The sequence below is a fragment of the Cheilinus undulatus genome, linkage group 21, assembly GCF_018320785.1.
Source record: "Cheilinus undulatus linkage group 21, ASM1832078v1, whole genome shotgun sequence".
Taxonomy (NCBI): Eukaryota; Metazoa; Chordata; class Actinopteri; order Labriformes; family Labridae; genus Cheilinus; species Cheilinus undulatus.
Genome location: NC_054885.1, coordinates 18,810,596 through 18,838,405, shown reverse-complemented (window position 1 = coordinate 18,838,405; position 27,810 = coordinate 18,810,596). Strand labels below are relative to the sequence as shown.

The 27,810-nt window shown below is 41.4% G+C and overlaps 1 protein-coding gene across 2 annotated transcripts; it reads right to left on the bottom strand.

The window, feature by feature from the left end:
- On the bottom strand, window positions 1-27,471 carry LOC121529015 (disintegrin and metalloproteinase domain-containing protein 11-like). Of its 2 annotated transcripts, XM_041816657.1 has the most exons (26): window positions 27,041-27,471; window positions 26,162-26,352; window positions 21,162-21,238; window positions 20,713-20,779; window positions 17,512-17,594; window positions 17,309-17,372; window positions 17,154-17,214; window positions 16,640-16,821; window positions 14,396-14,467; window positions 13,993-14,159; window positions 13,803-13,887; window positions 13,264-13,354; window positions 11,437-11,488; window positions 10,733-10,832; window positions 10,433-10,504; window positions 10,220-10,312; window positions 9,195-9,275; window positions 9,057-9,107; window positions 8,916-8,979; window positions 8,720-8,825; window positions 8,110-8,229; window positions 7,848-8,016; window positions 5,060-5,171; window positions 4,218-4,308; window positions 2,193-2,210; window positions 1-1,904 (listed from the first exon to the last, which is right to left on the bottom strand). In XM_041816657.1, exons 1-26 carry the CDS (start codon window positions 27,099-27,101, stop codon window positions 1,889-1,891), a joined length of 2,346 nt encoding a protein of 781 aa, XP_041672591.1. In that variant the 5' UTR covers window positions 27,102-27,471; the 3' UTR covers window positions 1-1,888. The 2 variants fall into 2 exon arrangements, with proteins under 2 accessions (XP_041672591.1, XP_041672592.1); XM_041816658.1 differs by lacking the exon at window positions 2,193-2,210.
- Window positions 27,472-27,810: the final 339 nt, after the last annotated feature.

Here is a 27,810-nt window from a genome sequence, read left to right as displayed (position 1 = left end):
TCATCTTTAAATATTTTATTGTCTTTCCATTTCAGTTCATCTACAAGCCTTAGTTCTTTTCTTTTTCTCTCAATTCAAAAGATAGTGTCTAAAAATATGGGATAGGATGCATCTTATTTTCTCTTTTCTCCCAGAACTCAAAATCAAACAGATTGTATTTGATACCAACTGTACATATTGTAATAATAACAATAGTGCATCTGCCATAGTGCAAAGCTCAAATGAACCAAACTGACCTCAAACACACGTACAGTTTCAGACAAGCTGCCTCCTGGTCCCCAGATCAGATCTCTTTAATCTCATTTACAGAGAGGGGAGGGGTGTCATCACAGAGCCTCTGGGCTGATTCGTTCACCCAGGGCACGGGGCTATCAACAAATGTACAAAAAGGTTCAAGACATTTCAGTGATAGCTGGAATGATAAGAGGGATTTGGGGCAGCTAGTGTAGCTGCTACGCCACATTTAAAGATGCATGGAGAGCGTTGAGTACTGGAGAGATTTGAAAATGTAGGCTGTGTCGAAGGACTGACAGCTGAAACAGATAGAACTCATTATTTTAACATAGCTTTAAATAAATCTTCATACAGTGCATTTAACATTCATTATATCTTGCACATATTTACAAATAGGTGTGCATACAGTTGGCTAGTGCTCATTTTTTAGGACATAAAAACTGTTGGATCATTTATTAATGTGCTGCAGTTATAGTGCCATGGCCGCAGCACACAACAGTTTATAGAAAGAATCAATAATCTAGAGGTAAAAACCAGCCTATCTACGTGTGATAGGAGAAGGTGTACACAAACCCGGCCGCCCCTAACACTAATGTAAACACACATACATTCTTTCTTTCTTTAAAAATCTCTTACACTTGTACATTCACTCATGGCAGACACACAGGTTTAACCTCCAAAGCGTACAAACTTTTAAGCCTGACACAAGTGAGCACGCACACGGACACAGAATGTGGAATGTATGTCGGTCAGTAGTTAAACACTAAGTTTCGGTCTCTGCTGCTTCGAAGTTATGTGGTTTAAAATGATCCCAAAACCATTTCGCCTAACTTCCTTTTTTAACCTGAAAACTTGTGTGGTTGGAGGAAAGGGCCAGGCGGGATGCCTCGGGTTAAAAGTATGAATAACAATGAACATAAACTCAGTCTGGGCTCTGGCTCACAGTTGGCTAGACTTTAGCCATCATGTTGTATTATCAGTCTCTCCTAACTCTCTTTGGAAAACATGCTGACAATCCAATGTATGGTTTCATTCAGTGGTGAATCAAGCTCTAGTCAAGGCCTGGCCTTGGAGGAACTTTACCTCAGGTCCTTATCCTTAAAAAAGGAAACATTCCCCTCCTTTTAAAGTCTCAAATGAGGCCAGTCTGTGCTAGTCCAACATTTAGGACTTCAGTGGTGGCCAGTTTTTGTGTGCAGGCAGGCAGGCATTGGAAAGACAAGTCTCATATTAAGTTGGTCCACCGTTGATATGTTCTTTATCAGACTGTCCAAATTGTGAGGAAAGGACGTACACCGACACCGAAGCACATTCTCAGAGCCGCTGTAACGGTGGCAGATCCCAGTGCCTCAGACAGAGAGAGCCACCTGCTCACTCTCAGTGTGGCCCGGACACAATCGTCAGCCGTCCGCTGGCAGCAGCCATACACGTAGGTCTGGGCTGGTATGGTTAGAGGAGCTCGACCAGGCAAGGGGGGACCAACAAAGAGGGACAGTGTGGAGGAAACGACAATCGGAAGAGGTTTGGAGAGATTGTGGGACAGGAGTGGAAGACTTTTTTTTTTCTTCTCCTCTTCTCCGATGTGGAAACGACACAGTGCAAGGAGGAAGACAGGAGTAGACAGGACACAAAGACAGAGAGAGAGACAGACATTTTATCCTCCTCCGGATCTGAAAGTGAAGTAAAACAGAGGTGGTTAAGAGAGAGAAAAACAACACTAAGAAGATAAGATGCTATGGGATAAGAATGACTCATTCTGCTGTCTAAAAGTAAACTGAATGGGATTGGGATGGAGAGATTATTATTTAAGCAAAAGCTGAAATAAGATGAGCATTTGGGCAAAGGGAGCCCAAAGGCATGACTTGTAGGACTAATTTCAGATGGCAGATGGAGGATTTAGCAGCGAATTTTGGATGAAATGTTTCTCCATGGTCAGCTTATCTCATGCAGGGTTTTACCTTCCTCTTCGAATGTTCCTGCATCCCATGAGCACACATTGAGAGAAAAGACAGAATATTATAACATACCAGAAGGAAAAACAAAGAGTAGCAAGATAACAGTGTTTCAGAAGCATCATGCGAAGCAAATCATCTTGCATTACATTTTGCATTTGGTTTTGAGGACTAATATGCAATACCAGCACTGTAAGATAATTGTATAAACTCATCACAATGTGACATTAAGATTTAAAATCTGAGTCAATATTTAGATCATTTCATGTTGGACTGACTACACTGTTGGATTTTGGAACAAAAACAACAATCAAACAATGACTCAGTCATTTTTTTTTCATCCATTAATCACCCAGCAGTCCTCTCCAAAATCTTTCTTGCCAGAAAATATCGTTGACATCACATGCAGCAGCTATGACGCTGACCCTCTCAGCCTACAGAGCGGTACAAGAAACTGTCACACCTGACCTCCAAACTAGAGGTCTGAGTGGGAAGAATAAACTTCCTGCTTACATCTCATGCACAGACACTTACCTCTGGTCCTAAAAAGACTGACCACATGCTAACTGCTATCAGTTTGAATAAAGAGGGCTTTTTTTTTTTTTAAATCAGCCCTTTTAATGTTATGAATTGATCTGTGACTACAGTAGGAGCAGTCGTTTTAGTTCAGAGCATAAGGAGTGAACAATAGCGAGCATGCACAGGTGGGGCAGTGCACAGGAGGCACTTCAGTGAGGGCATTTGGGGACAGAGTACTGCAGGCTATAAGAGCACCAATGTTAGACATTTAAGGGGGGTGCTGAAGTTTTAAATCTGCTGTAACCATGACACATTTAAATGGCTGATAGAGTACCTATTAAAAGTATTCCCCTCCTTGGATGTTTCACCCAATTAATGATTTTATAAATCAATCATGGTCAATATAATATGACTTTTTTTTTTTTTTTTTTTTTTTACAAAATAAGTAATTTCGATGTAAAATAAGTGACTGCATACATACTCACCCCTTTTAAAGTGACTGACCTAAATCAACAGAGGCCAAGCCAATAGGTGCTAGTAGTCTCACAGTTAGGGAAATGGGGATTATCTGAGTGCATGAAATGTGTCTTAAGCTATTTTAGTATAAGGACACCTGTGTCTGGAAGGTCCAGAGAAAAGCTATCTCAGCAGCTGAGATAGGAGAATTGTTGCCTGGGTTCTCCATTCAGGGTCGGGGGTGGGGGGGGGGGCTTGAGCCTATCCATATGTCATTGGGTAAGAGGTGGGGTACACCCTGGACTGGTTGCCTGTTGCCAATTGCAGGGCTGACATACAACAGGCACACTACATTCACACCTACAGCCAATTTAGACTCACCAATTAATGTTTTTAGTGGTGGGAGAAAGCCCGAGTACCCCGAGAGAACCCATGCATTCACGCAGAGAACATGCAAACTCCACACAGAAAGGCCCTGACTGGGAAGTGAACCCAGGACCTTCTTGGTGTGAGGCAACAGCGCTAACCCCTGCGCTGCTGTACAGCCCTGCCTGGCTCCTTCACCAGTTAAAGCTTTATGGGAGAGTGGAGAGAGAGCCACTGTTGAAGAAAACTCATTAAATACTAACTTGAAAGGGGTGAATATTCAAATGCAGTTACTTATTTTGACCATTTTTGATTTATAAAATCAATAAAAGGGTAAAACATCCAAAGGGGTGAAAGCTTTTTAAAGGCAGTAAACCTAGCAGATATGAGAAAGATTCCTGGCAAGTTAACATCTCATTCCTGCCTCGTCATTAAAAAAGGTCATATTTAAAATAAAGGGAAGGGAAGAAAAGGCGCAGACGAGAGCTCAGCGTTGTTTGATTATTGGATCACAACTACTCATGTGTAGACAAGATGTAATACAAAGAGTCAGTAAGCTCGGATTAGACTCCCAGTTTCCCCTTGTTGTGCAATGAGTTGGAGCCTAATTCAGAGGGGTGAGAGTGGAAGGGGCAGGGTTTCCTTAAGGTAGAAGCAGACAGGAACACAAAGGCATGCCAGAACTCTTACTTAAATCCCCATCCTGTTCCCCCTAGGACTATAGCTGCCAGGAGAATAGCACCTGCGATGGACCCTATTATGATATTGGTGCCACTGGGACCTGCGCAGAGGAAGGAGGGAGGGGGAGGAGGGGTGCGGAGGAGGAGGAAGGGGGGGCAGAAACAAAACAACACCACTAAAAAACACACGTCAGAGGACAGCATCAACACAGTACGTCAACGACATCAACTAGAGGAATAGAGAAAGGCAGATGGTGAGATACCTGCAGACAGAGAAAGAGAGAGAGGGAGAGAGGAGGAGACCAGCACGTAGGGTGGAGGTGGGAGAACGGGCGGGTGAGCGAGGGAGGTCAGGGAGACCACACAAACGTAGAAAGGAAAACCAAAGGAGAGAGAGTTTTATTACTTTGTTGTCATTTCCCCTCTCCTGCTCTTTCAGCGGGACACCCTCCTGCTCAGGGTGGCTTTGGCTCTTTTTGGCCCTATGAGAGCAGCTGCTCAATTGCTCTGTGTCATTGGCAGACTGCAAGAAAGTAAGGAAGACACTTGAGGATGGTAGTGTCTGCAACATTTACAGCACCACCACACACACGCACTTATACACAAACACAACCTGTACAAACACATATGCTCTAATGGATGAAGACTAACCACACCAACACTCATCCAGCACTAAAGCAAGATCAGCAGGAAGGTTAACTGAATATTGGTGTTAAATTTCTCACAAAAGAAAGTGGAGTCTTCATGTTCGGAGACAAAGATACTGAGAAGCCACAGTGATGATGGGTGGAGACTATGAGGGGGATATGAGACAGAAAGAAAGACATGGGGAAGCTGAGAGGTGCTATGGACCTTTCTTCTCCGGGCCTGTGGGCACTGTTGGCTCGGGGATGGGATCGAAGACGCTGCAGTCCTTCCCTGTGTAGTCTCTGTCGCAGATACACTTCACCTCGTTACTGCAGGTCTACAAAAGATATGAAAAGAGAGCGCTTTAGTCATTACTAAAAAGAGGCAAACAGCTAGTCAAAATATATCAATGAATCAGGGACATACTCTAGCCTCTTGGTTTTCGAAGTTAAGCCAATGCTGAATTTTATTCTCTCTAATGGCCAGTAGGGGGGAATCTGCTAGCTTTATTTAGCCTATGAGTTTACGCTGCCAAGTTTCAAGTATTTTACAGGTCATAGTGGACTTTAAATATGGCTTCTAGTGATTAACAAGTTGCCTTGAGTCAGCCTGTCCACCAGGATAGTGGTGTGCCAATTGGTATCCATGCTCTCATCCAAAAACTTCTATATCCTGTTTTGGAAAACAAGATAGTGATGGCAAAAACACCATAACCAGTAGTTTAAAAACTAAACTGTGAGGCCAGAAGCCTTTTACACAGATTGTACAATTTGAGCCTGGTTTACACTGAAATAGAGTAATTCAAATACTAATGATTCAACTCAATGAATTTTAATCAGATTTGAATATGCTCATCTAGAACCTTGGTGCTTTTATTTTGAAGGATATTTCTCCATTTCTTTGTCCCATCACATCTTTTGTTTCAAACTGCCCAATTTCTCACTGAAAACACTTAGGTATGATTGAAAAGTTTCAAGAAACTTGGGATAAGAAAAGGAAATATTCATTCCCATTATTAGTCTAATTAAATGTAGAGATATTGGATTTTTGCTGATATCTGATGTCATTATCTCCCAACTAATTTTTAGCTCATACATATATACAAGCGTGCTTTAAAAATTAAATAAATAAATTATGAAGAACACCAAGTCTTTCTTGCACTAGACTGGATCTGTTCCTCTAGAGTCAGCATATTTGTTTGAGAAAAAAGACAAACACCATTTAATTTTGACCGACAGTGACCTCTGTAGTACACTAAATAAAAATCCAACCCCTTTTTGTTCAGCTTATACTTAAACAATGACCTATCGCTAAGCCCTGTCTTGCAATATCAAAAGCTAATCAAATTTCCCACAGCTCTGTAGAAAAGCATTTGAATTTTTCATTGTCCTTTGGTTTTGCTGTGTTTGTGCATGGGGTAAAAGCAACACTGATTTGAGGCATCCTGTGACGTGAGAGTATTAAGTGTTTTATCCTCACAGCAAAGTGTCCCCTATTGATTTATCTATGTGTCAGATCACACAGTCAGCTCAACATGAAGATCAGCAAGGATGCCGACATTTGTTCTAAGGTAAGGAAACATAGTGTTTACAAAGTTTGCTGCAAAGTCACAAGTGCAGTGCTGATAAAAATGATTGCCCCCTTCCTGATTTCTTATGTTTTGCATACTTAGGACACTTAAATGTCTCTGATCAATTTAAAATTATTTCATTTATTAAAGGAAAAAAGTATACCTTACCCTGTGTGAAAAAGTGATTACCCCACAAATCTAATGACCAGTTGTGCAACCCTTTGCAGCAACAACTGTAAGCAAGTGTTTGCAATGACTGACAATGAGTCCCACTCTTCTTTGCAGAATTATTTTAATTCAGCCACACTGGGGGGTTTTCCAAGCATGAATGGCTTGTTCAAGGTCATCCTCAGCATCTCAATCAGATTTAAGTCCAGAGTTTGACTAGTCCACTCCATAACCGTTATTTTTTAAGGCATTCAGAGGCGGACTCGATGGTGTTTCAGATCTTTGTCCTGCTACATAACCCAAGTGCGCTTGAGCTTGAGTGCATTAACTGATGGCTGGACATTCTTCGTCTGCATTTTCTGGTAGAGATCAGAATTCATGGTTCCATCAATTACAGCAAGTTGTCCGAAACGGAGACCTTCACACTATCACCACCATGTAGTATCATAGATTAAATGAGGTGTGTGGGTCTTCAGATGTTTTTCTGGGTTCTTTTGTGACCTCCTGGATGAGTCATTGATGCGCTCTTGCAGTAATTTTGGTCAGCTGGCCACTCCTGGAAAGATTCACCAATGTTCAAAGTTTTCTCCATCTGTGGATAATGGGTCTCACTGTGGTTGACTGGAGTCCCAAATCCTTAGAAATGACTTTGTTACCCTATCCAGACTGATAGATGTCAGTGACTTTGCCCTTATCTGTTCTTGAATTTCTTTAGATAACATCATGATGTGTTGCTTTTTGAGCTCTTTAAGCCTTCTTCACTTTGTCAGACAGGTTCTATTTAAGAGATTTCTTGAAAGAACAGGTCTGGCAGTAATCAGGCGTGTGAAATTGAAGATTTCCAAAGAAAAGGGCTTAATCACAATAATTCATGGTTGAACAAGGGGGCAATTACTTTTTCACTTTTTTTTAACCCAGGTAGGTTTGGATGTTTTGTTCCCCTTAATAAATGAAATCATCATTTACAAAACTGCTTTTTGGATTTACTCTGAGTACCTTTGTCTAATATTAAAATTTGTCAGATGATCTGAAACATTAAAGTGTGAAAAATATGTGGAAAAAAACAAGAAATCAGGAAGGGGCAAAATACTTTGCAGCTCTGTATGCAATATGTCAGTAACATCACCTTGCAGCAAACTTTGCCACATAATTTTACTGTATCACACTGTATCTTACTGTGTTTGTTTTTCTTTTTTTTGTCAAAAATAGGATTTTGCAAAGCATCAAATCAGTCTTTTCATAATGTTACAACCTCTAAAGTTTTTTTTTTTTTACCCCATGGTCAGAACAGATGCGTCCAAAGTTTGATCCTGAACAGGAGCTGAGGTTGAACGCCGCCACAGGGAGGCACCGTCGCTCCAAACACATCATGTTAGGACCACATGGGGTGCCATCTTCCACATAGCCCAGATCTGAACCGTCCTCCAGCAGAGCGTGGCCCCCTCTGAGTGGAGCATCCAAACGTGTTAGAGAAGCAGGTAGGGCAAGCTCTTGGTTTACAATTGTATACTGTTAGAGGATGACATGCTTGTCTTACCTGCAGTCCAGGTACTTGTTCTGGTGATACAGAGTGAAGCTGGTCACCTCACCCTGCAGGTCTCCAAACTTTGGCTTCATCGTCACGTTGGCACAGAAGAGGAAGCCGCATAAAACATCCCTAAAGTGGAAGAGGTCAATGAAAGAGACTAATGGACAGCAAACGTGGGCTGTGTTCAACATCTTTTACTTTTAAAAGTTTAACTTTTTGTGTAAAGTGCATGATTTTGGACTACTTTTAGGTGATTCAGTGCTGACAAATAATTTTAGGATTTTATGCAACTAAAGCTGTTCAGTATAACACGACTGCAGTCATCTTGTTTTCTCTCTCTGGATTAGCAGTAAGCCAAATTCCCTCTACTCACAGGCACAATGAATAAAGAAAAATGTCACTGCAGTGCGACAGAATGTTTAATTTTGAATTACATAAAAATGTTTTCATTTTTGGCAGTGGCTTTTTTGTAAACCCTCAACATTAGCTGAGCAGATATACAGAACTTGAACATTTTGATTATGTTGTCTTGCTTCTTTTGGGTTTTTCAAGAAAAAAAAGTTCTTCTTTAAGAGTATCAGGGCACAGGAGAATAGTGATGTGTGAATAAGTGACTCACGGCTTGTTGCACTGCAGCCATCCCTGGCCTTCAGGACCTGGGCCACAGTTGCCTTTTTCTGTTCCCTCAGCGTTAAGCTTCTCATAACAGAACCTGTCTGCTGAATCTGAAAGAGCCAACAACAATAATAAACATTAGCCTACAAAGCCAGGCAAATATACCCAGTCCTCTAGCTAGACTATAAACCAGTACTCACTGTAACCCCAAAGTCCCCTACACTGTCCATCACGAGTCCTGCATCGTCCACCATAACAGCGGCCCTGAAGAAATGAGACGAAACGATCAAACATACCAAAAGAATAAGAGCAGAATAAAACAGCAACCAACCAGCCCTTACCTGACTACTGTCACACATGTAGCCATCCAGCTTGTGGACATTGTGAGGGCACTGAAGAAGAAGAAAAGTACATTACTTTCTTGATGCTCATGCTGATCTTGCACTCTGTTCCCATATTTTTTTAAAAGTCATTCCCACCTGACTTGAATCTCCAGTGCAGGTTTCTGGGATGTCACAATCATTCACTGCGTCTCGACAAACCACTCCTCTCAGCTCATACTAGGACAAAGAGGAAAAGTAGCATTAATAATACTGGAGATGTTACATTTCTTTAACTATTATTGCAACAAGTGTAGTTTAGAAATGGCTCTATATTCATATACAGTCACTATAAAAAGTATATACCCCCCTTGGATGTTTAACCCTTTTACTGATTTTAGAAATCAATCCCAAACTGAGTAACAAGCAAGAACGAGACTAGTGAGAGAGGCTACCAAGACACCTATGACTACTCTAAAGGAGTTTCAAGCTTCAGCAGCTGAGATGGGAGAGACTGCATACAACACCTGCTTGCCAGGTTCTTCACCGGTCAAAGCTTTATGGCAGAGTGGCAAAGAGAAACCCACTGTTGAAGAAAACTAATTTTATGTCTAACTGGCATGTTAGGTTACTTAGAAAACAGGGGCTAAATATTATGCACACTCAAAAGGGAAAAATGAAAAATGGATAAGGAAATACTTAAAAAGCCTCTATTACAAATTCTTCAAAAAAGTCAACATGTAATGATGGAGGTCTTCTTCAGGTTTCACTGGTTGTAGCTGATACTTGGGTGAGGCATACTCATAATTGTTGGTACATGAGCTCTGTTTGAAGACTGGCCTCTGTTTCTCTTATTCATGTGGCTGCCAATCATTGGCTGTTGTTGACAGGGGCCACGCCACAGATACTTCTTTTTTAGGCCCCAATAATCATCTCCATGGTCAAAACATACTGGCTTTTTAAATGACTTGGCCATCATACTACAAGTTTTCGGGTATTTAATTCCTCTTTTTTCCATTTTCTAACTTAAAGTGCCTGGTTCTTTCCCTTTTGAGAGTAAAAATCACAACAGATGTTTTTGCTAAAAACTCTTTCGTCGTTTATCACACTCTTCGTTTCACAAAAACTATTACACATTTATTTGCTCCAAACTTTTGGCTCCATGTCATGTTTGATGGGCTCACCTTGCAGGCACTGCAGCAGAGGCCATTACTACACATGGCATCATGGGTAAGCGTGCACTTTTTACAGCAGGCTCCTCCACTGCGGGCACACTCCTGCAGCCACAGATGCGACACAAATCTGCATTACCAAACACGCTCTGGTGCTCATAAGGAGACTGAAGGTGACACTGGCTACAAAACTTCTTTAGATTTTATGCCAAGTCAGATTCTTACCACTTGGGATCCACAATCGCACTCTTCTCCTGTCTCCACAAAGCCATTCCCGCACTCTGGAGGGTCCAGCAGCTAAAAGAGGCAGAGAGGGACACACAGGAGTACATATGAGTGGAAGACAGATGGCTGAGTGATCACATGAGTCAGTTCTATAGGAGACTATTGGCTGGAAGTAGTACAAAGATAGAGTTCTTATTTAAAGGAAGAAACATGTTCTACAGTAGTGTGAGAAAATATGCTCCACCATTGAAATTAGATGTTTAGAATAACTGATAATTGTAGAAATATGGATGCTCTCACCTTGTTGGGCTTGTTAAAGAGGCAGCTCCCTCCTCCCTGGAGCAAGAACTGGATGTACTCATCAACACTGCAGCGAGAAAACTTTCTGGGCAGATAGTACCTTTTTAACACACAAACATATGAATAAATACACAAAACACACTAAAACACAAAGATCAAGACCAGGACTTGACCAAACAAAGATAGATAAAAAAAAACAGTACAATTCTTTGTGCCAGTAAGAAATGCCAGCTCTACTGTGGGTGTCTGTGCTACCAATTTGCAATCTGACAGAAATGTTACCATCTGTAGTAAGATATTAGTCAAATGAATAATTAAAATCTGTATTGTTCCATCTGGTAAGGGAAGCCAAATCCAAATTACTCACACTGTACAGCAAATACTCCTTATTCAATTTTCCATTCTAACACCGACACACTGATGATTTTTTTCAGATGTTTTAACAAATTGCTTAAAGCATCAAATACAAGCTGTGATTATCAGCGGCTCACTGACGACTTAGTAAAAGTCAAAGCCTCCCTCTGTTCCAGGTGTTTAATCGTCTAATTGAGTGAAATGAACGGAACAAATCACAGCTTGGAGGGAGTGCTATGAGAAAACAGTCCTGCTGTCTTCTGTTGGATTGTGTTGACAAACAGGGAGGTTTTTAACAGGTTTGTTGTTTTTAATTTTTTTGTTGTTCACTGCAGCGTGTAGATATTTACCCAGTGTCTTCCATGATGCAGCCCAGCCAGGCATCTGGACACCTGCAGTCTCCTGTGAGCGAGACACAGAGGAAAAAGCCAACTTTAATAAATTAGAAAAGCTGACCTCCGCTATTAGCCCTATCTTCCAATAGTGAAGAATCCTTTGAAAACATTCCTTGATCCAGCTGGTGATCCGGATCACTCCCAAAATCTAATTCGCTAATTACTCCCTCCCCAGTGGGGTGGAGACACAGTGAGGCAAAGCATTGGCTTTGCTACGTGTGGAAGTCATTGCAGAGGGTGAATATTCCTCTATTCCTCCCAGCATTGTGAGTATTCTCGTTACAATTCGCTGTCTTTCTCTCTGTTACGCTCCGACTCCTCTCCTCAACCGGGCGTTCATCCTTCAAACTCTATAAACTCCAAAACGTTGAATGAGTTACTCATGTCCGCCATCTCCTGGTGTAAAGTGGTAACAGCGCAGACCTCTGCCATTAGCCCTATCTCCCAATAGCACAGAATCCTTTAAAAAATTCCTGGATCCAGACAGTGATCCAGATCAGTCCCAAAATCTAACACAAAAATCTCTGAAATTTCCTGAAAATTTCATGAAAATCTGTCCATGACTTTTTGAGTTATGTTGCTAACAAATGAACAAACGAACAAACAAACAAACAAACCAACAAACCCACCCGATCACATAATCTCCTTGGCGGAGGTAATAACATAAAATGAATATCAGGATTGGTGTCTACAGGCAAAGCTGCTGTAAGATTTGTGATTGACAAACAAGAGGAGATTTTCAGACGACTGATAGAGACAGAAGTAAGGAGCCTATAGCTGTGCACTGAGCTCTTGTCTTGACATTGAATAATAGACCTGAAGGCTCTCCAACATTAATCACTGACCCCATTGTTCCGTGGCAGCACCACTCCAACCACCACCCCCTCTTTCTCAGATGCAGGTGACCAATCACCTAATGGAGAAGTCTAATTACAGAAGAGAACTGCTGGACAGGGATACCAGTGCTCTCTAACACCCCCAACACACACACATACGCTCTCTGCATAATCAGGCTTTCCTTTTTAATAAGGAGAATTTTGAGTTGTATTTTGGAGAAAATAAAGGGTCAAATTTAGTAACTGCAAAGCCTAAGAGGAACCAGGTAGATGACTGTAAGCTAAAGAGCTAGCTAACTTTAGCAAAGGTAAAACAGACATCAGATGCACTTGGAGAGTGGAATACAAAAGTGGAATAACCAGGCTACGTTTTTGGCTAGCTGTCTATGACCCTGCCACTCACTGCAAATGCCAATCAGGCAAACAGTTATCATAAAACACTAAGTAGCTACCATATACTTTATTGATTAATAAACCAATAAAACCACTTTATAATAAAAGTCCCTATAGAGTGAAATCCAAAATTTATTAACACACTAGATATGTTGGAATAAGGCTGATGCAAACATGTGACATGACTGAATTATTTCTATTTAGACTGTTGGAAAGTTGTTCACTTTCCTAGCTTTGTTTTATTTAAGCAGGGCAAATATTATATTAACTTGTCTTTTGTATGACGTTTTCTATTCCTGCCAAGCCTGTCATAATAAAAAGCCTCCAATGCTAGTCATCATTCAAGACTTATTTTGAAAGGCAACTTCAGAAAATGGAGTGTTTTCATCAGCAACTTGCAGAAAACTGTCCCGTTTGCTTTTGCAGAAAATAGTCTGTGATAATAAACACCTTCATAGACACATTGGTAAAGAACTGTCTTGGTCATTAATTTATTCCAAGAATATCTAATAACTGAGTGTCTGATATTATTCCCTGACTGTATGTCCTTTACCTGCAGAGTTGCGTGCATTGTTCCATCTCATGCCGATGTTCTGGCCGAGACTCTGGCACAAAGTGACAGCCATTGCACCTACATTTCCATACTAGAAAGAAAAAACACAGACAAAACAAAGTAGAGCTTGACTGCAAGATTGGGAATACAGTGATATCCATTCCTAATGGAAGTGGTGTAGTGCAAGGTTTACGCGTGCAGGTATACAGACTACACCCACTTATTTTGTGGTCTCCAGAGAGTATACGCACTTCTAAATCCCCTCTAATGCTCAGTGATATGCTGCATCTCTTTCCTCAGATGGGGAAGGCACAACCCGCCTTAGGGCCTGTGTCCACAGCTGTTGGCAATTTTTTATTTTCAATACAAAACCAATTTAGTTGAGAGTTTTTTTGTCATCCAACTCTCCCAGTTGAAAACAGTTCCACTTTTGGAACAGCACAACACTCAAAAATAACACTTTTTAAACAAAAACTGTCAAGGCCAAATTCTGATAAATTGGTTCAGCTGGTATTACATGCCATCAAGGTTTCTCTCACCTCGTTGATTCCTCCTCCCCTCGTCAGTGAGCACACCCCTCCAGTGAAAGCCGTCCCACTACGGCTGCTGTGAAATGTCCGTCCTCTGTGGTGCACAGAAAAGAAATCGAGGTTTGAAATCAAATTGTTTTAAAATACAAACAGGAAATCAGCTGTAAACTGTCAAGATTTTATTCTAAAAGCGTCTCACGAGAAAAGATGGACGACATCGCTCTGCTCTCTGATGTTGTCCTTCCTGTATTTCATGAAGTTCTGCAGCGTTATCAATGGATCTTCCACTACTGGCATCATATTTTTAGAGGTCCAGGTCTCCATGGCAACCAGAACAATCCTCGTGTTCAGCTGTTCCTTGTAGATCTGGGGACCAAAAAAACACCCATCAATCTACTGTTGTGTTGGTATGACACCTGCGCTGTGAATCCTCTGTGTGCTGTGTGGGCTAAAACATTTCCTCATGCTGAAATAGGCACAACCACACGCGCACAAAAACCATGACACACCACCACACACACACAAACTGCTTAGCAGGTGGTGGTGTGTGTGAGTAGAGTTTAGCAGTAGGAGGAGAATAATCCTACAAACAAAGCTCTTACCGCATCCGCCATGTTGACCACTGCTTTGGCAAAGTTCTTGGTTTGGCTGCTCGAGCGACGCAGCTGTACAAACTGTGGAGACGCAGAGATACACAGATGGTGTGAAGGATGGATCACATAGCTCTCTCACTCACAAACACTCACATATTTGTTCTTTGATACCTTCAAGGATTCTGACATAAGGCTTTAGTTTTATAGGACTATTTAACTCTATAAAAAGTATTTTTCCTCATGTATCCTCTGATGAAAGATGACGGAAAACCAGGCAGCTTTCTTTTTCTTCTTTCTAACATGAAATCTTTTGACTAAAAGGACTGACTTGAACAGAAAAACAGTTATTAACTCATTCAGTGTGACTGCGCATTTGTTACAAAGATTAATTTCAGTGAGCTTTGCACCTTAACAACCCCTAAAACACTGTCAAAATTATGAAGCTTGTTAAGTAATCATTCAGTAGTTTTAACAAGGAATTGATTCACATCAGTAGCTACAAGAATTCATTTTTATGTGGAGCACAGAGCTCTCATTTGTAATTTCTTTAAATTCATCTACACCTCAAAAGACTATCTTTATACAAGAATTTAAACAAGTCTTTTACTGCACTTCCTGTAGTAAGATTCATGTCTGACATTACATTAAAAATTTGAAGTGCTAAAGTTGAGATCATGGTTGACAGTTACTTTTTATATTCAGAAGTCTTCAGCTTTTTGAAAGACTACTTCTCTCGCAAATGATTATATCTCTAACATTTTAAGCTGTATTTGGTCTGTACTTCCTTAAAAAAAAATCACACATGGTGCATTTCTGACAAGTTGTTCTGAACAGTTCCCCTGACAAAATTACGAAAGGTACCAAAATAATCAATCTGCGCTGTCCTATTTTCTTTAATTCTTCTGCTGGGGTATGAAGAGCTCCTACAAAGAATGGAGCTAGAGAAACTCGTCCATCTAAGATGCTAATGCTAATATTAGAATGTTCAGTCTTCTTCCAAACATGGCCGTTACTGCTAAATCTTCTCATATAAGTACCATCGTTATGGCCGTTACAGTCATATCCAAGAAAACAGGTTTATGATGGGTTTATGGTCTGAACAGCCACATCTAGATCTTTTCATTGCTGTTGTTCTCCTTGTTTTTTGTTTTCCACATCTCTCTCATCTCCCTTTCTGAATCTCCGTCTTCTCTTTTTCTGCATCTTCCTCTTCTTTTTATCTGTATCTTCTACTTCTCTCATGCCATATCTCCTTCTTTTCTCTTTCTACATCTCCCTCTTCTCCCTTTTTGGATCTTCCTCTTCGTTTTTTTCTGTATCTCTCCACTCTCTTTTTGGATCTCTCACTTTTCTCTTGCTGTATCCTTCTTCTCTCTGTCTGCATCTCCTTCTTTTGTTTTCCCTCTTCTCCCTTTCTGGATCTGGATCCCTACTTTTCTCTTCTGCATCTCCCTCTCGTCTTTATTCTGTACCTCTCTATTTTCTCTTTCTTTGTCCTTCTTTTCTCTGCCTGCATCTCCTTCCTCTGACTGTCTGCATCTCCCTCTTCTCTTCTTCCGTCTCTCAGTCTTTTCTCACTGTATCACCTACTTCTCTCTTTCTGTATCTCCCTCTTCTCCCTTTCTGCCTCTCCTTCTCTCTTTCTATAGCCCCATCTTTTCTTTTTCTAAATCATTCCCTTCTCTCTTTCTGCATCTCCCTCTTCTATATTTCTGAATTTCCCTCTATCCCTTCACCACCACACCACAGCTTTGGAAGATAGCTGCCTGTTAACAGGCAAAAACTTCAGGCTATCCTGCCGCTGAAACTGTGCTGAATGTTGCTTAGTGCTGACTTCTTGGTGAATCATATTGGGCATTTTTTTAATAAATAACATACCAGAGAGTGCAGAGAGTCTGAGATAACTTTGGTTAAGATGTTTTTTTAATACAAATAAAGATTGATTTACTGGATAAGCACCCATTTGCACCCATTGTACATCTAACAGCAGTTCTAACAGATGTCATTGGATGCTCAGGTAGGCCTACATCATCAGCCTGTTTTTGCAGCCTCTGTCTGCTTTGAAGCCATCTAAAAATAGACGCTTTGTGGCCTTTTTCATGTTTCAACATTCATGCATCTCTCAAGTATGCAAAAACAACCAGTTTTACACATGCATCATAAGGTTAGACCTCCAAATCTATCATTTATGAATGAACCACTATTGCAACAAGACAAGCACATAATAAGCAGCTTGATGTACTCCTGACTCACCATGTCATTGTCGTTGACCACCATCAACTCAATGTATTTGGTCTCAGTCTGCACAGAGGGCTTGCGAACATATCTCTTGGACCGTCTGAGCCTCCCAGATTCCTGCTGCTCCCTCATTTGGTCCGGTCTGTCGTCATCACCATCACCTCCTCTGCTCTCCCACTCACTGTCCTCTGTACAGTCTGGACACAGAAGAGGAGAGTAACAGTCATTCAGAGCTCTTTTTTGTTGTAGGTGCAGTATGAATGCTGCAAAAAGTGTCACTTAGCATAGTCAAACATCATATAAATGTTGAGCCTTCCTGTATCATCGGAGAGTAATGGAAAGTAACGTAACAGTTATAACAAAATAATATGCAATATTTAAATTCTAATAACATGAGAGAAGAGTTTGGGCCTGATTTGTCCAGAAGAATGATGTCTAATTGTATGAAATGTCATAAATATGCAGTAAAAAGCTACTGAATCATTATTATTTTTGTACGAGTGTCATAGCTTTCAATACACTTGTGTACCTTTGCAATGTGGGGAAACCCTGATATCAGGCATCCTGCGTATTAAGTGAGCACCATCATCCTATGACAGAACAAAACCAGAGGATGTTAGACATCTATGAAATTAAATTTTCAACTCACCTCAGTTATTTTCATTGCAAATCCTCTGATTTTACCTGATTACTCTGATTGTTAACCGGCTCAATCCCGTAGGAGAAGAAGCCGTCAGAGAACATGCCGCTAAGAAACAACGAGAAAAGGGTAGAGGGACACAAAGAGAGAAAAAAAAAAACATATCATGGGCGTGGAAATTATGTGTATCCTTCAAAACAGTCCACTTATGCATGAATTTATAATGACAGTTTGCCATAACACTTACCACAGGCCATGGCAGGTGGAGAGAGCCACCCAGGACTCTGGTAATCCTCGTAACCTTCCCTGGTAGTAGCAGTGCTCCCCTCCCTGCGGACACAATGTTTTTCATGAAAAAACCTCTTACGACACACTTCAGGATTAACAAGCTCAGCTCTGAGGAAACCCCTTTCTAACTTGTGCAAATGCAAGCAGCCCCCCCTCTCCCTCCTTCCTCCTTCTCTTTCCCCACGACTGCATTTATGGCACACTTTGTGACCTACTTGTGCCCCGTGCTCTACTCCACCCTACTGTGCTTTTCTGACAATAGCAGCACAGGTAGACCCTCGACAAATCTCTTTAATTAATCATGCTGCCGCCACATGGAACAAATGCACAACAGGACGACTGTGGCTGAATATCTCACAATGAGGGAAAGTGCTGTTTTCCCTTGCCCTTAACCCAACCTCGATGATTATGATGTAAACCTAGCTTTCTTCTCTATCTGTAAGTCATTGCAAGTTAGTGAGAACCCTGAATTACCATGACCAAACTGACCCCAGCAGGGTGTTTGCATGGTTAATTCAGAAATATAACAGTTTTGACGACAGAGATCTCTCTAACAAGGTTCTGCTGAGCTGCATGACACCAGCCGTGTCCAAAAGCAGCATCACAGGCTTCACGTGAAGCCTTAGTCCAGCTGGGTGACAATCTGGCCTGACTACAGGTCTCCATCCTTGACCCGGCACGCTTTCGTCTCCCACCAGCTACTCTAGGGAAAAAAATCCATGAACAAGACTCCTCCCTCATCACGCCTTTATAATAACAGATATTTTACTCTTCATATGCCCTCCTCCTCCGCTTCTCACGCCAGCTCTGCTCTCTCCTCCCTCTTGCTCTTCTTTCATTCTCGTCGCTGCCAAGAACTTAATGACACCGCTGAGCAAACCCGTTGCTATGGAAACAGGCATGTGATTGGCCACAGGGACCAAAAGGAAGAGTTTGAAGCGATGGTGGGCGGGGACATGGAGTGCTGGCTGGGTGGGTGATGATGGTGATGAGATGGTGGCGAGTGCCACAATAGTACAGAAAAAGAAAGAAAAAAATGTTAGTCATCTCTGCTGGAGAACACAAGGCAGTGACATCCCTCTGGTCCAAACTGACACGGCGCTAGATGTCAAAGCTTTCATCCATTTTTCTGTCATCTTCTCCTGAGCTTGTAGTTTCACACTAATGAGAAGCATGCATGCTGATAGGAAAACCCATGTATGCAGAGGACGATATTAAAAGCTACAGTGCTGTGAAAATGTATTTTCCCCCTTCATAAATGTATCCTTTTGCATATTTGTCACACTTAAATGTTTCAGATCTTCAAACAAATTTTAATATTAGTTAAATACAACCCGAGTTAATAAAAAAATGCAGTTTTTAAATGATGGGATCGTTTATTAATGGACAAAGCCATCCAAACCTACCTGGCCCCATGTGGAAAATAACTGCCCTCTTGTTAAATCATGATTTAACTGTGATTAACCAATTTTTTTTTCAGAAAGCAAGTTAAATTTCACTAACAACATCAGTGAAATAGAATCTATCAGACAAAGTGAAGTGGAAGTGAAGTCTAAAAGATCTCAAAAAGCAACAAATCATGCCATGATCTAAAGAAATTCAAGATCAGATAAGAAACAAAGTCAGTTTACTATCAGTGTATCAGTCTGGAAAGAGTTAGAAAGCCATTTCTAATGCTGTGGGACTGCAGTGATCCACAATGAGAGCTATTACCCACAAATGGAGAGAACTTGGAACAGTGGTATACCCTCCCAGGAGTGACCAGCCTCCCAAAATTACTACAAGAGCGCATCGATGACGCATCCAGGAGTGGTATCGCCACTGATTTCCTAATTCAATTCCATCATGAGGTCAAGATTCAATTTGATCTAAATTGATTCACAATTCATTAGGGATGTTGTAATGCAAAACCTATATTACTTCAACATTAAAGAGATTTTCAGAGAAGAAAAGTTGGAAATAGTACTAAGAATGTTCCAACCAGGCACATTATTAAAAATATCAAGGTTTGCATTAAAAAATGACCCAAACTAATAGTATTTACATTAATTTTTTTAGCCATTTGGCACATCTTGCATATGTGGATCTAGCTATAATTGATAACACACACCAGATATCCAAAATAAAATGATTGGGCACAAGATTCAAACCTTGACTCTGAGATTTAAGGCTTTCAGAGGCAAGCGCTGTTCAAGTTTCAAGCTGCATGAGCGATGTAAGGACGAGACTGATCACACAAGTAGCCGTCAGGAAATGGAAAAGGCCTATAAATAAGGATTGATCTCCGGATTATATGAATCTGTAACAAAGTTGAAAAATCAGAATAGATCTTAATTACAGAATCAATTTTTGAACCCAGTCCTATCCAGGAGGCCACAAAAGAACTCAGAACAACATCTGAGATTAAGGTCAGTGTTCATGATTCGACAATAAGAAGGAGACTGCAACAGCAAGTCCACCACAGAATGGCTTAAAAAAACTATCATCAGTTATCAGAAATGCTTGCTTGCAGTTGCTGCCGAGAGTGGCACAACCAGTTATTAGGTTTAGGGGGCAATTACTTTTTCACATAGGGCCTTAGTAAATGAAATCATCACTTAAAAACTACATTATGTATTTACTCAGGTCATAATTGTCTGATATTAACATTTCCTTGATGATCTGAACATTTAAGTGTCACAAATAGGCGGAAATCAGAAATCAGGAAGGTGGTAAATACTGTTTCACATCACTGTACATGTCAGCCTACCACTGAAACAGTGAACAATCAAAGCACTGTCTAAAAAAAGGCAAAGCAGCAGGAGCTCAAAGAGTAAAAAAGCTAAAGGAGCATCACACTCACTCCCTTTAAAGTTAAAAAGAAACAAACAGACCATCTTTGATTTCTTAAATTGGATTCTAATCAAACCAAGATGAAAATATAGTATACTAGATGTAGGAGTTACGTAACGCGATGACCTCTTGACAACATGAGACATTGCCAAACAACTTCATAAGTCTTCTGAATCTCACTGACGAACACACCAGTGCAAATTGTGGCAGTTTCAACATTCAGAAAGCTGAACGCTGCACTGCCACTCATTAAAATGCCACCTTCTGTGCGCCAAAACACAAGTTCACTCTGTTAGCACACATCTCAGCCCCACGCACAAATTCTTACCACTGACTGAGAGGGTCTGCCGTCCTTGTTAAAGTGCCGTTCCACATATTCTGAAGACAGGAGGTGACTGCAAAGAGAGGAGAGAGGCCATAAACATTTCTATCAGCTCTTTCTCAAAGGAGATAATAAACATGATTAATAATATATTTATACATATCTGCATTTGTGTCATCAAAACTGGTTTCATCCACCTATTGCTTTCAAAAGTACTTCACAAAAAGATAATTGAACATTTAATGTGGTGTTAATGAAATCTCTGGAAGCTGTTATGTGTGTGGCACATTGGTATTCCCCATCTTGTCACGTAGCATAATAGAAGTGCTAAGTGCATTAGCTTAAGTGCGGGGGAAATGCTAATGAGAGCAGCTGCAGTAAATTAAGAGCACCTACTGATATCAGGCAGTGTGTTCAGAGAGGCAGATCTGATAGTGCCGGACTGTGATACTCACTGGTTCAGCTCCAGGTCCAGGGTAAAGGTGTGTCCAAAAGCTTCCACTTGAAAACAGCTCTGTGCCAAGTGGACAGGCTGTAAAAAAACACATAGACAGAGACAGATTAGATAGTTGATAGATTGAAGTGTAACAAAACAATTGTGGTCAAATTCCCCACTCTGTAAAAGCCTCAAGAGTGATTTTGAAAAAGCACCATGAATAATTCAACAGAATCAATAGTGTGTACGCTCTAAAAGCACCTCAGCAGCTGAAATATAGTGATTGATAAAGTCTCCATTGATCGACATTGGCAGCCAGCATTCAGCCACCATGACAGCAGAGAGCTATGGCCGTTCAAGAGCTAAGGTGCAATTTTGTAGATGGAGACAGATGGAGAGATGAGGAGAAGAAAACTTGATGGATGTCGTTTATACCGAGCCACCGTGCAAATGTCCTGAATGGACAGCTGCCAGAGGAGGTGAGGAGACAGCAGGACCAGGAGAGAGAGAGAGAGAGAGATTTACTGCAGACTCAACAGCGCGTCTCCTCAGCAGCTCCGACTGTGCCAGCGTGGCTTTGATCTCAGTCTGGAGAAACCAGGCTGCAATGCTGTGAATCACTGGGCTTTTACAATAAATGCATCACCATCCAGGACTCGTTTCCTCACGTGACAACAGATAGCATATTCTTACTACTGTGTTTGAGGGGCTGAGGCATGGTGTTCATCAGTTCACTGTGCAGTGATGTTGTTCCACAGTGTAATGGTTTTTTTTGTGCTTTACTCACTGTGTGCTGTTGTCACCTTTTTTTTTTTTTTTTAAATATTACTCAGAAAAATGGTCTTTGGATGTGCAAGGTTTGATGAGATCTTTCCAGATGGAAAAAACCCAGTAAAGAGGAAACACTGCTTGTTTTATCCACTGTTAAAAGTTCCCGCCTTAGTTGACTCCTGATCCAATCACAACAATTCTTCAACTATTGCAAATGTCAAACCTACTAATCATGAGTGTGCTCATTCAATGATCACTTATGCCAGAGAAGAAAATATCAAATGAAGATCTGATAAACATCCCAATGGCGTCAATGTTCTTTGTAAGCCCACTCTTCCTTTCCTGGAGCTGAACTTCAAAAACAACTCAATTTATCTTACTTTTGGCAAATCAACTTGGCCTCCTGCATGACAGTTTTACTAAATGTTGATCCAAAGATTCATCCTATCAATTCAAGGAAAAGTATCTACTCTACGAGTCTGTGATTGTGTGTGTGCTTCCTGTCCGCTTATGTGTGTCTCTCTATGACATAGGCCTGACTGCAACTGAAGCGTGGGGATGAAGGGATGAAGGTGGATGGATGGGGCTGTTTTTCAGGGTCTGGGCTTGACCCATTATCTCCAGTGAAGAGCAGTCTTAATGTTTCAGCATACTAGGACATTTTGGACAATGCTGTGCTTCTAACTATATGGCAACAGTTTGAGGAAGACCTTTTTCTATTCCAACATGACTGTGCTCCAGTGCACAAAGCAAGGACGATAAAGACTCGGTTTGATGAGTCCATCGTGGAAGAACTTGACTGAACCGCAAAAAAGCCCTGACCTCAACCCCATGGAGGATCTTTGGGATGAACTGGAAAAGAGATCACAAGCCAGGCCTCCGGTCCAACATCAGTGTTGGATGAGAACTGTGTAGATAAGGTATGTCAGTTTTCATCAGTGTATTTCAAATACATTTAAGCATTTAAAGTGCACTGATAATGGCGCTTTACATTTATATTCATTTTAAAATTTGGCTGATTAAATTAGTTCAAAGAGAATACATTTTGTGACTTAAAAAAATAACTTTTATTTACAAAGACTGGACTAAAATGTTTTGAGTTTTGGTCGACTAAAATTAGACTTGACCTATAACATTTAAAAATGACTAAAATGTGTCTAAAAAAAGCATTTTTCATCTCCAGACTAAGACTAAACAGCTGCCAAAATTAACTCAGAAGCTTCCTCTGATAGAAACTGTTGGGGTGGTTAATTATTGCCTCATGTTGACCCCTAAAATTGCTGAACAGATTCTTCAACCCCAATTGTGATTACAGGACATCTCAAACACTTGAACATGACAAAACATTACACACTGCAGGCTTCAGGAGGAAAATTTCTCTTAAAACTGGAACAGACTCTGAAACGCAAACTCTTTAGGGATGTGTAACCCGTAAGGAACATAGTATATATTCTGAAGACGCAAGCATTTCCCAGAGTCCTTTGTGTTCATTCTGTGGGGCTTGGCAAGTTTCTGCTGGAGGATAAAGATGAAGTTCGTTTGTCCAGTCCTCATTTGGACAAGCTGAACCTCTTCCATTGTAGTGACTGTTGTCAAAACTATCTGTCATCTATTCAACGAAATCCTTTGTCAGAACATTTCTCAGACTATGTGATTATGCAACATTTTGTAGAAGTATTATTCAAATCCTGTTACTCCATGCAGCCCATATTATTCAAGCAAAATAGCTGACGCTCATATTGTTGTTTTTTAGTAGGTACTGATATCAGGGATGCACAGATGCATCCGTTTAACATTAGTTCTGCAAAATATAGGCCCTTCTGACAAACATCGACCATTGACAACTAGAGTGGGCATGAACTATGCCAGCTGCAGATGTTTATCTGTTGTGTCATATCAACTTAGAGGGATCTGACCACTCTCACAGACTGTCCATCTGAGACACCGTACATCTCCAAAAGTAGTGCAGTAATTTTCCAGAAAACATTTTTTTAATTCAATTTTGTTCATAATCAGTCTGGCAGGTACATTAATGACATAACCACACTGCAAACATTACAGACTAAGACACATTTCATAAATAACACAGAGAGAAAAGTCAGAGGTCTAATCCGGGAGTAAATAATGTATAGTCCTGTTTTAGAAGTAGACATGTGACAGTGGCTTTGTTAGCTTTAGCAACGTGAGCGTCAGAAAACATAGCTAAAGCTAACTTAGCTACGTAGCTTCTTTATAAGTTTAGCATTGGCTCAATTAGCTTTGTCGCTCTGTTAGCAACATAGCTTACACAGCTAACAGAGCTACCTAAGCTACACTGGCTATGTTGGAGTGTTTTCATGGAAGACAAGCTTTTATCCTGTAAGCAGGCCGTCTACTCGGCTTTATTAAATGTTTTGTAGGTCAGGTTTTGATTGTCAACTTTTAGTATCCTCACCCTTACCTTAACCCTGACCCTTACCCTAAACAGAAGGTTTTATTTTGAATGTTTTAACGTGTATTTGCGTTTTGAGATATACAGCGTCTCAAATGAACTGACTGTGATTTTGTAGCTTTAAAAAAAGTTATTATCTAACTCTAGATTTCAACAGACACATGATCAAGAGGGTCAGAATTCAAAGTGTAATGCTACGCTGAAGTCAACTTATCATGTAAGGACAAATTCACTACATACTTGAGTAAAATAAAAAGGGTTCCATTTAAAATTCAAGGCAGGATATCCAGATATAAATCAATGAATATCCTGGAACAAATGCACCAATCTTAGCCTGAAATCTTAAAATAACCTTATATTCAGGTGGACTAAAGAATAGACTTTCTGCAGAAATATACAAAACTTTCATCTTGAAAATTCATCTGTCAGTGTCAACTGAATACAAGTAAATGAGGACACGAGATGAAACAAAATAACAATCACAATGAGGCAAAAATGCTGCATCACCTTATTTCAAAGCAGCACGACGAGACAGAAAAGAAGGAAAAAGTTCAGCTCATCCCCTGCCGCTTCTAAATTTATGATGCCCATCGGTCCTCACATCTTAAATATTTTAAACAACAAAACAGGAAAGGTACTGCAGCTTAAAGAGCACATATCTGTTCAAATAGTACATAATGTTTTAACTGCTGTTTTTCATATTGTATCATTATAATTAAGACAGCTTCTACCCCAGGGTAACTTAGTTAACATGCATGCATCTGTGTGCATAAGTAGCTTAATGTACTTCCTCTTAGGTTGCATGAAACACATCACACATCATATCATGATGACAGAAATAAAAGGATGAGGGGGTGCAGGGATGGAAAGTGCTCAGCCTCTTGGACTATGCAGCACTTCTTCACATCAGCCTCTTTTATAATTAATGGGGACACACTTCGACACACTGCTGAATAATGAAGAAGTTGGGGGTCTCATCTCAGCATGATCGGACATGATGAGTGAATATTTCAGGAGGGGGCTTAGCTTTGTTACGTGAATAAGAGGGCCACTACAAACACGCACACAGCAGCTCTTTGTATTTACTACAATGCTTACACAGCACCAGAAGCAGGTCACAGGGTTTCAGTCCCAGAAGTTGCTGCCAGAAATTACACAACTTATGCAGGAATAAGAAACAGCTTGGGTTCACCCAGCTGACATAGCTTCTTTGTGGACACTGGAGGGGGGATTTTCAGGGAGTAACTCAAAATCACAGGGAGTAGAGACTGCTGCAAAGACGCTGCACAGTCATCACTGAGGAGAAGCGGCGTGACAGCAGAAAGCTGAATGCTGCACGGGTACAAACGCTGGGAACATCAGCAGAATAAGAGTCTGTCTTGTTACTGTCACGCCTCTGAATGTGCCCACAAAGACTTGCTACAGTGACTCCATGTTGTATCTTCTTTAGTAAGGATTCACGCTGAGATCTAGACTTCAAATTCCTAAAGGATTCCTGAGTTTTAGAGTGCATGTTAAGCTGATAAAGAGCCCCATTTCCTAAGGCATTTGATCCGGAAAAGATGCTCTGTCTTCACTTTGTAAGATTATATGAGCCCCTGATTTAATAAAATGTATTTTGATGCATGGTTCAGCTCGGATTCTCTTTGTTTAATCAAACACCTATGAGATTTATCTGTTCTACATTTTGCTGGGAAAGTCCTGGAACCTTTTTAAGCACTCAACCATGGAAACAATCAGTAAGAACATATCAAAAGGGGGTGCTTTTAAAGAGTAGTGTGTGAAAATGTGGACTTATAAATTTTTGCACAACTTACCAGGTTGTTCCCGGTGCTGTTCTTCACCCTGGTATCCAGGTGCTCATGAGCCATCTCCTCCTCTGACTCGATCTGCTGCACCAGCCTCTTCGGATAGATGATCTCAGATGCAGAGTCCCTGCTGTCCTGCCACCATGCCGGCGTAAACCAGTCCCACAATCCACCATCCTGCACCGGATGCCTGTCCACACCTGAAAAACAGCACAACAGGGACACTGTAAGGGTGCGCAGGTGTGCTGAGGACACAAAAAGGTGTGGCAACACCTAACTTGCATCTGTTATTGGTTAGAAGCAAAGCAAATGGAAGAAGTTGTTTCAGTGTTTGTGAGCTGATTTATCAAACTGGCCACATTTGACCAATCTTTAAATTTATTTTAGGAATATTTAGAGCAAGACTGGCTTCATAGTTTAGGATGGAAAATGGAAATGTTCTATTTTGTCAGGGCTTGTAGGCTGTGAAGTGTTGTAGCTAGACTGACGCCCCTACAAACATGGCCTATCTATCTTAAAATCTTAGCAATCATCAGTCAGGCTGTCAAACACCTCACCATGGTGATTGACAAGTAAGATCACAGTGCTGTTGAATGTTCACTGGGTAAAAATCCACTGGAAATGGTTAAAGAAATGCTATACAGAGCCAACAGGGCCAGGATGGAAATGTGTTGATGCAGCAAATCTACTGCAGCGGAGAGAGCTGTCAGGCCAGTGGGCTGCTTGGCACCGAGATCCCGCTACAATAAAATCCCAGCCTGCACCGAGGTTACAAAAAGTGCTGGTGCAAGGGGAAAAAAATGTGGATGCAAAGAAAACAGAAAGGGTGCTCCCCGCTCAGGATCCAGATCCCCCTCTCTCTTTTCTCTCCCCCTCTCTCTCTCTTACCTGAGACTGCGAGTCTCTCGCCCACTGCAGCAAAGACCATGAAGCACCACACCGCCAGCATGATCTTCACATATTCTCCCGGATTACTGCATCGAGAGCCGCGCGAGCCCGGCCGACGGCGGTGACGGAAAAGGAGCACAAGGCGCAGAGAAGAAGCGATGGCGAAGATAGCGCGTGAATGAGCTAAACATCTGATGCGGCGCGTCCTCTCATCTCTTCCCCTCTCTGAGTCTCTCTCCGCCGCCCTCAGCTCCGGTCGACACCGCTGCTGACAACCATCATTAGCATATCAGAATGATGAAAATCGAATCACAAACAATGCATACGGCGACGATCGATACAGGCCCAGAGACTGATCAGTGAGGAAACACTGAGGAGAGGAGGAGAGCGCCGCGGACGCATAGCTCCGCAGGGCTGCGCGGGTGCGTATGGATGAGCCTGTGTGCGCGTGTGTGTTTGCGAATCTGCGGTATGCGGAAACGGAGGGATGGGAAAGCGAAGAGAAATGCGTTGGGTCTGCGGTGAGGAGGACACGTGGGACCGTGGTACCCTCCCTCATCCCGGGCTGCCTCCTTCTCCCGTTGCCATGCAGGTCTGCGCAGGGAGAGGCTGCGACAGCCCGGGTACCGAGCTGCAGGGCCGGAGGAAAGCCATAAGGGGGGTATTATCAGTGTTTAGTCACTTTCTAAATGTAGCTTCATGCATGTGAGAGTGGGAGGATCCCGGGATGCCGTGACAGGAAAATGACAGCAGGTCTGCAGAGGATGAAG